Here is a 15825-nt window from a genome sequence, read left to right as displayed (position 1 = left end):
GTGAGGGCAGAACACTCTACTGCTGAGGGTGTATAAAAAGCGTATTAGGCTTCCTCGCACCAGGAAATGAAAATGGGAGAGAAACTGCTCTTATTGCAAACACACTCTCCCATATACTCACATTTTGTTGACTTACAAAACACGACACGAGTTTTATACTTCCAACAGTGGACAAACCACGGAGATTCTCCTTGTCCCAAGGTGTGTGTTATTTGCCTTTACACCCAGTTTCTAGGAGCTTAGACCCCGTGGGTATCCGGGTAAGAATAGGTCCTTAGTACTCCTTGCTTGTCGTAAGAGGCGCCTAAATGGCCGGTCCTTCGAATGAAACCGCAAAAACCGAGGTCCCGTTTCACAGCAGTGTGGCACGATAAAGACCCCTCTCTGCTCAATGGCATATAAGCGCTGAACATAGGCCTAATTTTTGCAGCCCTTCACCGGCAGTGGTGACGTCTCCATGTAAGTGAAAGATTCTCGAGAGGGACGTTAAACAATAAACAATCAATGTAAGAGCTTTCCTGTGGCCATGGGTGCCTTGCAGGAGGTGTGAAAACGTGTTGCAAGCTAAATAAGCATGGTAAAGGGGGGTTTTACCCTGATATGTATACTATTTTTCAGCATTTTGGGCAAACACTAAATATTTTGTTTATGAGAAAACCTGGTTTTGAAAATTTTCATTTTAATCTTCTAATCATCCTTTCGTTATTAAAATATCCCTAAATGTACTGTTTAATAATACCGAGCGAAGCTCGGACGGGCCGAAGGCCCGTCCGCGAAGCAAGGCTCTAAAGGTAACACGTATGTAAAAGAAAAAAGTCAAATTCAGCCAAAGAAAGAGATAATCTCTCTATATGTTCACTGAAATTTTCGTGATCCATATGGGCGCTGCCATTTATTTTTTCATTACCTGCTTCAACAGTTATTCGTAATTTATTTTTAATGCCAATAATAGAAGACTCTGACGTGCAATTCGTAATTTAAACACTCAGTTTGTTCAAAGTAAATAGTATAATTATCATTATAACAGGTTTTAGCAAATAATTACATATAAAACCGTAATACGACTAAATAGATGAACGAGTTCATGAGTTTCTTTGAATAAGAATATCAATCTCTCATACAGAGTCGTCGATCCTTACAGTGCTCACAATCTCTGTAAACGTCTAGAAAGTAGTCCCTAAGCACGTGATCATCTTCCAAACGATCATGTGACATTTTCCATCAAAATGGCAGACGATTCAGCTTAAATTTATACGGATGATGATCTAACGCCCCATAAGACCGTGAAATTGATTGTTTTGTTTTGTTTGTTGTAACATAAATGTAACATCATAATAAGGAACATTGTCGATCAACTTGAATATGGAAGATAACGCCCCATGAGAACTGTGATAGGCCTAACTGATACATATTGAGCATAGTGTTTTATTTTAGCACGAATGTAATCGTCACAATAAGGGACATTTGAATATGGATGATAACTCTCCATAAGAACCATGATATTGAGTATTTTGTTTTAGCACGAATGTAATCATATTGTAAGTGACATTTTCAATCAAAATGGCAGGCGATACAACTTGAATATGGATGTTAACACCCCATACAAACTGAGTGTTTTGTTTTAGCACAAATGTAATCATCATATTGAACATTTTCAATGAAAGTGACAGTCGATTCAACTTGAATATGCATGATGGATGTAACGCCCCATAAGAACCGTGATATTGATTGTTTCGTTTGTTTTAGCACAAATGTTACATCATATAAATTATGTGGAAGGAAGTTAATGAACGAAAACTTTCAAGATAAATTGATTTCTTTGTTGGCTGAAAGCTCAACATATGAAAAACTTACTCAAAAGGATGCAGCAGTGTGTAGAAATTGTTACAATCAAATTAATAAGATAAACAGTTTTCTGGAAAAGTTAAGGCATTCATGTGAGACATTTTTAAATGCATCAAATTCTTTAAAGAGGTGTGCTTTGTCACCACTTACGCCGAAGTCTGTGAATGTGAATACTAAATCCCAACCTGTAAAACGCAAAAGTCGGAAACAGTTGAAACTTTTGGCATCACCTGAGGAAAACCTCGTCAAAGATGTGAATATCGGAGTCAGCTACACTAGATCGAGGTGTATGCACAGCAGCCTCTATTCCAGATAATGCCTATTTTAAACCAAAACCAACTGTCAAACCTGATGTCAACCATGACATTCTAGAAACTATTAAGGAGTGTTCCATGAAATCTGTAGACGGTGTAACTGGTGACATTTTGAAAGATATAAAGAGTCAGGCAGCAACATTGACTTCAAGGACAACCATGCTTGCTTCAGTTCTTTATAAGCACCGTGGTATCTCAGAATTAGCAGACAATACAGAAAACTTATTGGTTGATATTGTGAAAGAGATGCAGGAGAGGTACATATAATTTCTCATATTACACAATAGACAAAATAGACATGTATGTATATATGTTCAGTGTAAGAAGCTAAATTTATTTTTTGGGGTTTCGCATATATTATTCATAGATCTCGATCACTCTATTTTATTTATAGAATTATCATACAAATAGACTTCGGCTATGGATCTACTGTGAAACATATATTCATACATATAAACCACATTAGCAAACTGTCAATTGGTAGATTGTACAGAGGGTTCAAATATTAACCTTGTTTTGCTTAATTGATTAAATTTTGTATTGTTTGAATTACAGAATTCCATTTCTTTTTGACGTGCTATGTTGCGTGGCCATACCAGCATCAGGGAAGATATCAGCAGGAATTATCCCTGTGCTTGCATCTTGTTATAGCATCCTGATGAAGCATAGATACCATAATCTATCCGCTTTTCATCGCTTATCAACCACCATAGTCACTAAAGGATGATTGGATGAAAGAGTAAGCATTCACCTTTGAATTTGTTTGTTATTATTTTCTTGTTATAAAAGGGGCATGATGTTCATTGCACAAATCAAGCTTTAGGAAGTACTCTACATCATCATAATGGTTGACTTTCTCTTAAAACATGGATGAGAATATGGATATTGGCAGTATTTGTCTATTCATTTAGAAAATTATCACCTAGCTTAATAGTAGGTTAGCACGTCAACTGCTGAACTGCAGATTACTTTTAATAAAACTGCATTTTTTTGACTAAATAAAGTAAATATGAATGTTTTCAAATTCAAAATATATTTGCACATATCCTCCACTTTTCATCCATATCAAATATCTCTGGTGTAGCATACCTCCTTAAGCTATGAGAATAAATTTACATGTAACCATGAAACTGCTCTTTTGATATGAACACATATATACAGTATGATTTCAGTTTTCAAAAGAAATTTCACTGCTTACTGATATATATATATATATATATATATATATATATGTATATATATATATATATATATATATATATATATATATATCACATTGTAAAGGTGAAAGAGGTAAAGAATGCAGGAAAGCTTAAATCATGTTTATTTCTAAATTTTAAACCAATTGATTTGGATTGAACACTACTGCTTGAAGCAATTCATTGAATTTTGAACAGGGACTCAATGTCAACATTTGGTCCTTTGAATGTTCTGTTTTATATTTTCTTGTTGGGATTGTATCATGCTGCAAATGTTTAATTTGGTTCAGCATGAACAATTCCCTTTTGTTTATGTTATTTGGATGTTACATTTGTTGTGTTTTTAATTTGAAATTTCAGCATCAGCATTCAAGTATTTCATAAGTTACTGCTTTGTGAACATTCCCAGTGGAGGGTAAGTCCGATAATTTCTTTTTGATAATATTCATTTTGATTAATGTCAACAGTAAATGTAAATATTTATAATGGGAGCAGAATTCTTTAAATCTACTTCTGTGGTATCAGACATTTCAAGACTTCTATCAATCCAAATAATGAAATGTAATGTGAACTTTATTGGTCCGAGGAAATATCAACCAGCTAAATCCTTTGGACTGATAAATTTTAAGACCGTTCGAGTAAGGAGTTACCTTAACATGCAACATTTTAAACTGGAATTGATTTGTGGTCAATTATCGTGGGGATTGACATGTACAATACATGTCGGTTTGATGTAAACCAAATTTAATTCTAAGACCAAAATAAGATATGTGTGTTTCCTATTTCACTCCCAAAAATATTAGGTAAGGTTGGTAGTTAAAATATTTTATTTTTATAACCCACTCAACAAAGTTGCAGAGGGTATAATGTTTTTGACCTGTCCGTCAGTCTGTCAGTCTCTTTATTGTTAGCACAACTCCTTTGAGACCACTCAACAGAAGTTCATGAAACTTTGTAGTTATAAGGACACACTGTATAGATGTGCATATTCCCACGAAATTTTGATTTAATAATTTTTCTTGGAGTTATATGCCCCCTTTGAACTTAGAATTTCGAGCCCGTCTGTCCTGTTCTTGCAGTAGTACATAGCATTGCCATTCATTATGTGAGGCATTGTTAAGCAATGTTGGAGTGTGGGGTATGTGAGCTTGCTCACTTTTGCTTTCTTTCATATCAAAACATTTCATTTGAAATCTTAGTTTTTGATGTTTTCAATACAAGTCTTTATGCATTAGAAATACTTTCCACACATTTTGAAGATCAATCATAGTTAAAATGTTAAACAAAGAAACTCGAATGCAAAAGGAAAAAAAAAGGTGTGAAAATTTTTGTGAAGATTTTGTATTTTATTTAAATCTGTACCGTCAATAACATATTTAGGGTTAGTATCGAAAAGGTAGGTAGGCTTGGTAAACCGGAAACATGTATATTTTATTTAAGAGATTTTTATTTGAAATAGTTTTGCATAAATATATATATATATATATATATATATATATATATATATATACAAAAGAAAAAAAAATTATCTGAATAATTGTGGGTGGGAATGGGGGTGAATTAACCATGTTTAAAAAAAATTCATTTGTATTAAATTTTTCAGGCACAGACAAGAATGAATCATTTAGGCCTGGTTTTATCAACAGAAAGGAGACTGCGGTTGCAGGATAGTGCACAAGAAAAAACCTTGAAGCTTCTAACTGAAAACCTTAAAACACAACCTTTGGTCAAAATTACAGGTAGGAAGTAGTCCTGAGATAGAATGGTGCTATAAATTTAGCTTTATATGACCCCTAATATTGAGTATATATATAATTACAGTTCTAACATCGTTGGGCTAATATTCAGATGCATCTATAATATATATAGATGTACAATGTAGTTTCTTGTCCAAATTAAGCACGAAATATATGCGATATGTTAATGGAGTCGCATAAAGTTACATTTTGTTACTATGTTCACATGCCCTCAAGTATTGAATTATCTGATCAATATCTACACACGGTATGTAGCCAATGCTAGTATAGTGCCAATTAAGAATGGAATGGAAATGACAGGAAAGTTGAAGTCACCATGTTTGTCTTCAATTTTGTCGCATTTCTTATTTCAAGAAATAATCCAAGTATGAAAGGGATTTTGGCATATCTGTTTTGTTGATATTTTCTTTCAATGTTAATGATATGCCAACACACTTCTTTTTAATTTTACAGGTGACAACCTTGACATTTATGTAAAAACATCGAACTTGGGTATCGACAGAAGAAACAAAGATCTCCACCTTTTTACATCAAATAAATATGTTCTATACAACAGAACTTTCTTTTAAACAAACTAGAACATTGTTCGACTGAAAGGTCACCTAGGCAGGTATAGAGAGATGAGTTTGGGCAAAAATCATTACCACAAAGACAATGACAAAAGGATAAACATCAAAAGTCTGGAAATAAGAGTGTACAACACTTTGCTGGTAAATGGCTGAGCTGTACCCGTTTCTTTTTATCTTACAATTTACATGACTAAAGCGTTAAACTTATTGTATGTGGTTCTGAAACAAAAGTATTAAAGTTCAGTGTGTTCATGCTCCCTGGTCCCCCTACATACAATGCACATGCAAGATGTACACTGAATGTAGTATTATCTGCCTAAAGCAGGGGTGTCATTGGATGCCATCCAACTCTTTGTTGCCAGGATTAGAACATTTTCTTTATCTAAGGTACAGATGTACATGATACAGAATAATGAAGTGTACATGTCAATACCATTGTACCTATATATAACAATTGCAAAGAAGAAAATAAAATTATTGATTTATATTTTATAACGACAATGAGGATACATGAGCAGATCCAGCACAATAGCTTTATTAAGAGTTATTTAGGGAGAGGGCTAAAATAGACTGTTTGCTGCCTGATCCCATTCACTGATTTCTGAATAAAATATTGTTTAAATAAAAATAATAAGCTGTATAACCAAATAAAGAGATTATGCTGGACCTGATAAGGGAATAATTATAGTACACACAATGATACAGAATGTGTTGTGAAAGTCATCACAGGGTGTGATGTCATTTTAGTGCATATAATCAGATGAAAAACCTCACACGGTCACTTTGAACAAAGGCAAGCTTCTGAATTAATGATAAAGGATGTGTTTGAGAAATGAACTAGTTGGTTGGGTGGTTTTATTCTAATTTGGTCCAAACATGTTCTACTTACCATTTCTCTAAAATATGGCCTCTGGTGTGTCCAGGGGTCCGTGTTTGCCCAACTATCTATTTTGTATTGCTTGTAGGAGTTATGAGATTGATCACTGTTCGTTATCTTCACCTTGCATTTAACCATCGAGTTTGTATCTCTGCTGGTGGACAGTCTGTCCCCGAGGATACTTGTCGCTCGATATATGTTCCTTCATGAATATACACAATAACGAAACAATACTGGCTGACACGTCGCCCAGTATAAAAAGGTGTCACTCTGTGGAGTCTATAAGGGACACAGGCTCCTACAGATCGGTTGGTGTCCCTCGGATTATCCTTCGAGATATCAAAATTTGTCGTATGTAGAATCGTCAGATTGTCAGCTTTGGTACAGAAACCAAAATTCTTATACCCAAATTAAAGACTGTTATGTTCCTTTAAGAGATATATTTGATAATTCCTTTTCAGACCTCGTGTGTTCAACCTCAAAATGTTCTACAAAAAATTGCAAAACTTGTGATATACTGATCACTAAAAATTCATTTAGTAGTAATTTAACTGGACGTAGTTTCTGTACCAAAACGTTTGATAATCTGACTTGTAAATCTTCTAACGTTGTCTACGCCATTGAGTGTAACCTGTGTGGCTTAATTTATGTGGGAGAAACCAAGGGTTCACTTAATAAAAGAATATCGGGGAACAGATTTCAAATTAATAATGGTGGTAACCAACTTCTTTACAAGCATTTTAATGCACCGGACCACTCCATCTTGTCCATGAGGGTAAGGATTTTAGAAAAAAAATTACCATCACACAAACAATCCTACATTAAGCACCCCTTTTCGTAGACAACGAGAAGATCACTGGATCAGGACCCTAGGCACTGCATTTCCATATGGATGCAATGATAATGTATATGATGTGGGAAATTTGACTAGTCCACAAGGAAATAACGTTAATGTGATGGGACTCTTTCCCAATACCCAAAGACGAAAACGCAGTCACGGACATCGTTCATATAAAAGACCAAGTATAAATGATGTCACGTTTGATTCACTTTTGCCTCACGTCAACAGACAATTGGGTCCACATCATATTCGTACAAAACTTTACTCTATTCCATTGAGGGTTTTACATACGTTATTTGAAGAAGCTATGGCTAGTCTATACTTGGATTTTTCAACACCTGAATATAGACTTAACTCTATGATTATGGATGTTGCCTACCACAGGCTCTATAAACCAGCACGGACCATGAATGATATTCCTTCCAAATCATGCCGTCAGTTCCTTAAGCTCAAATTTACAAACAAAGGAATAGATACCGTCAACATAAGCAACATTCTTCGTCATGAAAGGGTTCAGTCGTGTATTCCAACTTATTTCAAGTTCAAGTCTACACCCTGTATTTCCTACAGCTATACTTCTACTATTGCATCCAAACTTTTTAATTATAAACAAACTTTGCAGTGCTTAGATATAGACCATCTTATACGTAATCCACCAACATGTTCTTGTTCTTCATCTTCTTTCAACTACAGTCCAGCTGGACATGTCATTACTGGTGATGTTGATATAGTTGAAAATGAGGACCTCAAATCACTTATTCTTAAAGGTCCTAAATACAGAGAACCTCGGTCTTTTAATTGGCGACAGAACTTCATCTCTATTATGAGTTCTGTCGAAGATTATGCCAGACGATGGGCTAAATATGAAAAAGAAGAACTTGATACATTGTCAGAATGGGTTAAAAGCATAAGAGGGATATTAAAATCCCGCATTAGACACATGAAAACAAAAGTACGTACCATCTATCCTTCTGTGTTTAGTAAACCAGACGTGATAAAAGAATTAGGTTACATGAGGAATATGTTTTGGTTCCAGCTGACAAAGCTAGTAACAACATTGTCTTTGTTTGTAAGGCTCATTATTACAACTGTATTTTAAACGAACTTGGCATTAATTCCACTTTTGGTAATCATACTTATACTCCAACTGCCCTTTCAAAAGACGAAATTCTTCAAAACCATGCTTCAGTTTTAGACACATTTAATATTCCAGTCAATGGGTCGAATGAATATGAGTTACCGTACCTATACTGGATTCCTAAACTACATAAAAACCCTTACAAAGATACATTGCTGGATCCAGTAAGTGCTCTACCAAGCCCCTATCTTTGCTCCTCACGAAAATGTTAACAGCTGTGAAGGAGAAACTTCAAACTTACTGTGCGACTACATATGCCAGAAGTGGTGTTAATCAAATGTGGATTCTAAAAAATTCTAAAGAACTTTTAGTAAACTTGAAATCACAGAATTTTTCCCAAATCAATAGCATTAAAACCTATGACTTTTCAACACTATACACGACCATTCCTCACGATAAATTAAAGACTAGACTTTTTGACATCATAGACAGTTGCTTCTTCAACAAAAACGGAAAACGGAAATATTCATATCTAGTGATCAGTCATTCAAAAACTTACTTTGTTAAACACCACTGTGATTCCACGCACAAGTACTCTGAAGTTGAAATAAAAAATATGCTAGAGTTCCTCATTGACAATATCTTCGTGGTCTTTGGTGATCAGGTCTTCCAACAGTCTGTTGGAATTCCCATGGGCACGAATTGTGCTCCTTTGTTAGCTGACCTGTTTTTATATTCATATGAAGCAGAATTTATTCAAAAACTTCTACGTGAGAAGAAAAAATCTCTCGCTGTGACCTTCAATTCGACTTTTAGATATATCGATGACGTTTTGTCTATTAACAATGATAGCTTTCATTCATATGTCGATTTGATATATCCCTGTGAGCTCGAAATAAAGGACACCACAGAGTCGTCCACTTCTGCTTCATACTTAGATATTTTATTGAAAGTAGACATTAACGGCAAACTAACAACTCAACTGTATGACAAACGGGATGATTTCAGCTTCTCCATCGTCAACTTCCCACATTTATGTAGCAATATTCCATTATCACCTGCATATGGTGTTTATATATCTCAACTGATTCGATATGCAAGAGCTTGTTCTGGGTATAGTCAGTTTTTAAATCGAGGTAAGCTACTGACAAACAAGTTGATGGTACAGGGATTTCAACAGTCTCGATTGAAGTCAGCATTTCGCAAATTCTATGGTCGTTATAACGATCTAGTTCGTCAATACAACCTCGCATTGGGTCAAATGCTGTCTGACGTGTTTCATACCGATTGTTAAGCCGTTCTTGGCACACTGATTTTGACTGCGGATAACTCCGTTTACCTGATCAGGATATGGGGCTCACGGCGGGTGTGACCGGTCAACAGGGGATGCTTGCTCCTCCTAGGCACCTGATCCCGCCTCTGGTGTGTCCAGGGGTCCGTGTTTGCCCAACTATCTATTTTGTATTGCTTGTAGGAATTATGAGATTGATCACTGTTCGTTATCTTCACCTTGCATCAACAACAACGGCTACCACTCTTGAGGAAAATTACTCATCCGACAGTAGTTTGTGTCCCGTTTTTGTATTAAAGAGGGCCTCTGGATGACACATAACAATTGAAAAGTCCCCCTTCTTCACTCTTTCCACATCGACGTCACACTCTGCTACTAAATCTTCATCTGTACTGTCTTCCACCTTGGACGCAATATTAAGTCTACAGGCACTGATTCCATGAATTTTCAATATATGAATTTGATGCTTTTGAATAATATTCAATGGTGAAATTGTCAAACAAACGGGAGTCTCCTTGCCTTTAACAAGAACTTGTGGAAGTAGGTGATATATTAGGCTTTTGCCGTAACCGACAGGCAAACTTACCAACAGATCGCCTTTCTTGTCGCGTAAATACTCGAAAGCTTGTCTCTGACAGTCCCTCAACACGATGTTCTTGTCGTAATCTTTCACGATTGAATCTAATGTTGACATTTTGTCGGATGAATAAATAAACCAAATAACACAGACTAGGAAAATGTTTCGCAAAAATATAGTTTCTATAAATATAGCGTTTTAAAAATGTTTGTCGCCTAAAATAAAACCATTTTTATGTCAGAAATAAAAATATATTACAAAAGTATTAATATAAAATCTTCGATGCAAAATCTAGGCTATATTGACATATTACAGAAATCTTGTAAAACCTGAGACGTTTACAGAGATTGTGAGCACTGTAAGGATCGACAACTCTGTATGAGAGATTGTAAGAATATACGATAAAATTACGGTTACTTTTTTACCATTTTGAATTTATTGGTTAATTTTGTTTAGTTTTATAACGGCCTTTTTCATTGCATACGGAATGTATTATTGTTGTAAAAATAATTGTTTGCTTTGAGAAAGAGAAAAAGGTCGAGGCTAAATGTGACGTCACAATGCACAATTTACGTCGCCTTGCGTTTTATTTCCCGCGCTCAATGGATAGGCGGATCCTGTAAAACTGTTCTCCCCATATAAACCCCTTTAATATTGAGATCTTACTGGGTTATCATTCATTAAAAATATATATTTTTAAATCAATCATAATCTACCGTACTTAACGGAATTATGATTACCACTTGGGACACTCCAATGGACATCACATGCTTCGCTCGGTCCAACGGTCACACCGTTTACATATTAATATGTACTGCAGGTAATTCCTGATTTGAATGTGAATTATTAGGCCAATTCAACTTAATTGTAGAGGACAAAGCCCTCTCACGGCCCGAAGGGGCCGTGAGAGCGGAGCTCCTCCTATAGGTAACACGTATATACATGTTTAAAAGGAAAATACAGGAAAACAATGAAAAATTAAACCATACCTATGGAACTTGAAAATTTTGGTACTAATGTCGTCGATTCGAATACTATCGCGTGGACATGTATTTCTCCATTTTGAATCTCGTCTACCCTAGTTCACGTCGTTCCGAGATGTTGCATAAAATTCGTAAAAGCATGTAAATTTTATTTTCTTAATCATATATAATCACTCCACCATAAACGCCATGTTTGTTGTTGTGGTTCAAATCCTATGTTTGTAAATTTGCTAAATAACGACGCTGAATATGACGTCACAATGTACTGTTTACATCAATTGCGTTATATTTCCCCGCGTTCAATATATATAGGCGGATCAAATATCCAAGATTAGGATGCTTTGATATGCTCCATACGCGCGTCCTCGTGCTAACTTCGGGTTGTTTTGTCCTGTTTTGGATATAGATACTATAATGCCAAAATTTGTTTGCTTCGCCCTCAAACACGGTCACGCCGTAAAACATATTAGATTATCATCCAGGGTCACCAAAAAGTATGGGATAGGTGGGAGGATTTTATTTTTTAATTTTTTATTTTCTGAGAAAAATGTCAATGAAAAACGAGTTTTTGTCAACAGAAGTGCATCATTTAATGCCAGATGGATATCAATCTATGCTTATTTCACAGACAAATTCCAGGTTAAGATTTAATTTCAAACACAGAAAGATACCAAACTTCTTCAAGATTTGAAGAAGATTAATCCCTTCCTTTCATTTACGCCCGTAAGAAATGAAGAAAATCATAATTATGATCTATTTTCTTCACGTAGCTTTGTTGCTATACCAGAAATGTAAACAAGAAGTGTAAATAACGGAGTCGGACGTGAAATTTTTTTCCGGAAATCGCAAGTTTCGCAAAATAAAAAATTCCAGGTGGGCCGATTTTTGAGGGGCGGGCGGGGATGATAATCTATCAATTATGTTGAATTGGCCTTATATTCAGAAAATGAAAAGCATTACAGTGGTGGATTTAAGGGGATGGGGGAGCTGGCGCGCGCGTCCCTAAAATTTTCAAATTTAAGGTAAATCGTGGTATTGTGTTTAGAACAAATGTACTAAACGATAAAGAAGCAATAATTGCTTCCACTCCCGTAAGTAGTATAACGCGGCTAGATAGGGAGTTCAACTGAGTGCAGTTTTGAGTGCAGGTTCTATAGGGAGGTCAACGGAGTGCAGTTTTGAGTGGGGTTTGGAGTGTGGGGTTTTATAGACGGGTCAAGCAGTTGGCCAGGTGGCCAGCCACCTGGCGCGGTCAAACTGTGCAGGTGGCCAGCAGGCCACCTGGCGCGGTCAAGCTGGGTAGGTGGCCAGCTGGCGCGGTGAAGTTGGGCAGATGGCCAGCAGGCCACCTGGGACGGTGAAGTTGGGCAGGTGGCCAGCAGACCAGCTGGCGCGGTGAAATTGTTGGACCTAAACTCTAGTATGGATATAGCAGAACAGTTTTATAGCATATAAAAACAACTATCTGTGCACTTCGCACCCTATGAGATCATAACGAAAAAATACGTCACGACGTACATCTTACAATTCATGTCTATATGGTGTCGTTCTATTGATAGGCGTTATCAAGTGATAAGCCGTATATGTGAAAAAATTTCTTTTCAAATAATGTATTATTTCAATTTCGTATCAAATCACTCAACATTTTTATATTTGCGCGAAGGTCATAATTCACATTGTGACCTTGAAATCGCCCCTCTATTTTCTCCCGATCATCACTACGTTATGTAAGAAAATCTAATTTACATAATGATTGCGAGCAGAGTGTTAAAGGAGTGACGATATACGGTGTATGGTGGTGTATAAAGTGTATATATATTTATATTCCTGTTACCAAAGGAAGAGTTAGGACACACTTCTGACACCTAAAGAAACCCCCCTTTCCGCATTTGATTATGTCTGGCCTACTCTTGAAAATGATAAAAGAGTATCCTGCATTAGCTGCATTTTAAATTTCCCTTTATCGGAGCACTTGGTCTCTCTATAGATCTGGGTTTTTACTATATCAACTATCTTTTTCTTTTTCTTCTTTTAATATAAGAAGTCTCATAATTGTTCATGAAAAAAGTGAAGATAATGAACAATATTATATAATGATTACACAATTGAGAGTAGGGTAAACACGGATCCTTGTTAAAGTAAATATGAGTGGTGGCAACTGCGGTGCCAGTAGCGGTGTTCATGAGAATGTGAGGGGTGGTATGTGGTACATAATTGGTGGTATATTGTGTTAATGAAAATTTGGGTGGTAGTGTGTGGTGTTAACGAAAATGTGAGCGGTGTTATGGTGGTGAAACATGGAAACTAATAAAACTAAATCAATCTCTTTAATTAATATTATGGAAAGAAATGCAAAATTAAGGACCTATATAGGTAATAGTGTGAGTAGTGTTAAAGAAACCCTAAGTCATGGGAACTGGTGTGCTGATAGTGGGGAGTAGGTGTTATTTAGCGTATAAGTGGTGAAGTGTGGTGTACAAGTGGTGGTATGTGGTGTTAATAAAATGTGGGTGGTAGTATGGTGGTGACACACGCAGTCTAATATCGGTAGATCAATCTCTTTCATTAATATTCTGATGCAAAGAAATACATAACTTAGGACCTATGTGGTATGTGATGCTAATGAAAATAACGGTTGTGGTATGTGGTGTTAACGAAAGTGTAGGTAGGGTGTATGTGTGATGTTAACGAAAGTGTGGATGGTAGTAGTTGGCTGGTTATTTCACGTCTCCTGAGAAATTTTCACCCTTATATACACCACTTGTGGTTGAAATACTATGCTTGGTGGTTCTACCCGTAGCATTGATGGCTCTTTAGCCTGCAAACGCCTACCACCATAAGACCCGTAAATGCGGTGCATCTGGAGGACCAATCACTACCAATGTTTACGTCTGAGGTTGGCGATGGCATGAGGAGGAATCGAATTCATGAACTTCTGGTTAGGAAACAAACACTCTATCATTGAGCAATGCGACCGGTAATTGCGTGGTGGTGGTGGAAACATATAAAGAACCTAAAATCCAGGAATTATTCATTCACTTTTATGTATTCGAGCAGTTAACATGATTGAGTGTTCAGAGTGTCATTGTTTATTTTCTCGCAGAGATGCCATGATGCGTCACAAAAGACTAAAACACGGGGACAGCGATCAGGAAGAGGATATTGACATGAGTGATGTCTCTCCAACACAGAGTGATACTGACAGTGACGCAGAGGAAGAGAATATCGTCTTTCGCCAAATGGCACATAAAGCGCGAAAACATATTGCCGGGGAGTGGCAGAAGAGATACGAGAAATACTTGAACCAAAATATGTCAGAAAAGAAAGCTAGTAAGAAAGCAGACGAAAAGACCAAAGGAGAAACTTACCAACAGTTTAGAAAACTGTATGAGCGGTTCCTTTACGATCAGTATCAGTTGCAAGAAGACACAACGCACGAAAAGGTGACGGACGCCATCAATGAATTTGTGTCCGACAATCATGGATTAAAGAAATCCATCAAGATGGCTCTTCGCAAACACAAATATCTACTTGAATCTTACCTAGATAAGTATGACAATGATGAAGACGAGGAGGAAGACGAGGAGGAGGAGGAGGAGGAGGAAGACTAACCGATGCGACATAATCACACCACTGTATAACGAGAAACACCGTCTTTAAAAACTGAATTCATTCAAATAATGACCTGCATCTACTTGAAGGAAAAAGCTACATCAAATGACATTTTTTCATCTAAAATATGCAATAAATAAAAGTTGGAAACCTACAAAAATGTGTTATTTTTTATCACATGGGTATTAGGAAGCGAACTCACATAAGCTACTTTACAAGATGGGCACCAGAGTGAAGAGACGGGAGTTGGTCATTTTCATCATTTGAGTCATCATGGCTCAACGTGAAGGGTTTTATTTTACGCTTCCCAGTGATGGGTCTAAGGAATCCTTTCCGAACAATACGGCCGCTCAATTTAAAATCTTATTACCCCAATCCATGGATTTGACGGACGGGGAATGGGAAGTGGGTTTAACCGAAATGATGTTCCCCAATGCCTTGAAAAACATCACAGTGGAAGAGGCTTATTTCGATATCCTCGTCCCCGAAGATTTCCTTCCCCACGTCAAAAATCCGGATATTTTCAAATGGGGACGATTTCAACTGGAAAAAGTCAAGCTGCTTCCTTTGAGTCAGTGTCCCGTACTGGTCGAATGGCCCAATACCTCCTGGACTCAAATCATCGATAGCAAGATGGTTATCGTCTGAATTCACTTCAGACCCGGAGCTTACGTTCATTCCGCGGCTTTAATCGACGAAATCAACGAAGGACTGGCAGGAAGTATGAAAAAGATATGGAAAACGATGGGTAACCCCAAAGAAGAGAGTTTCATGAAATTAGTTAATTTCGAAAAATACGAGCGAATCATGTATCAGTTTAAAGGGAAAACACTCAAAAAAATCCCCTTGTGCGTTCGCTTCCCCACATCCTTAGCTTACAAG

General features: G+C 36.6%; 1 protein-coding gene across 1 annotated transcript; it reads left to right on the top strand.

Annotated features, from left to right (window-relative positions):
* The first annotated feature begins 14181 nt into the window (after positions 1 to 14181).
* LOC130051160 (putative GATA zinc finger domain-containing protein 25) lies at positions 14182 to 14971 on the top strand. Its single transcript, XM_056152525.1, has 2 exons — positions 14182 to 14308; positions 14435 to 14971. The coding sequence occupies exons 1-2, from the start codon at positions 14259 to 14261 to the stop codon at positions 14940 to 14942; spliced, it is 558 nt and encodes a 185-aa protein (XP_056008500.1). The 5' UTR covers positions 14182 to 14258; the 3' UTR covers positions 14943 to 14971.
* Positions 14972 to 15825: the final 854 nt, after the last annotated feature.

The sequence above is a fragment of the Ostrea edulis genome, unplaced genomic scaffold, assembly GCF_947568905.1.
Source record: "Ostrea edulis unplaced genomic scaffold, xbOstEdul1.1 scaffold_85, whole genome shotgun sequence".
In the NCBI taxonomy this organism is placed as follows: domain Eukaryota; kingdom Metazoa; phylum Mollusca; class Bivalvia; order Ostreida; family Ostreidae; genus Ostrea; species Ostrea edulis.
Note: the sequence above shows the minus strand (reverse complement) of the source record. Positions and strands in the feature narration are given on the sequence as shown.

Bases quoted from the DNA above. Each gene is read 5' to 3' on its own strand.
- LOC130051160 (XM_056152525.1), top strand. From the start codon at position 14,259: ATGAACTTCTGGTTAGGAAACAAACACTCTATCATTGAGCAATGCGAC. The intron at 14,309-14,434 runs GTAATTGCGTGG...ATTTTCTCGCAG, and splicing joins ATCATTGAGCAATGCGACCG to AGATGCCATGATGCGTCACA.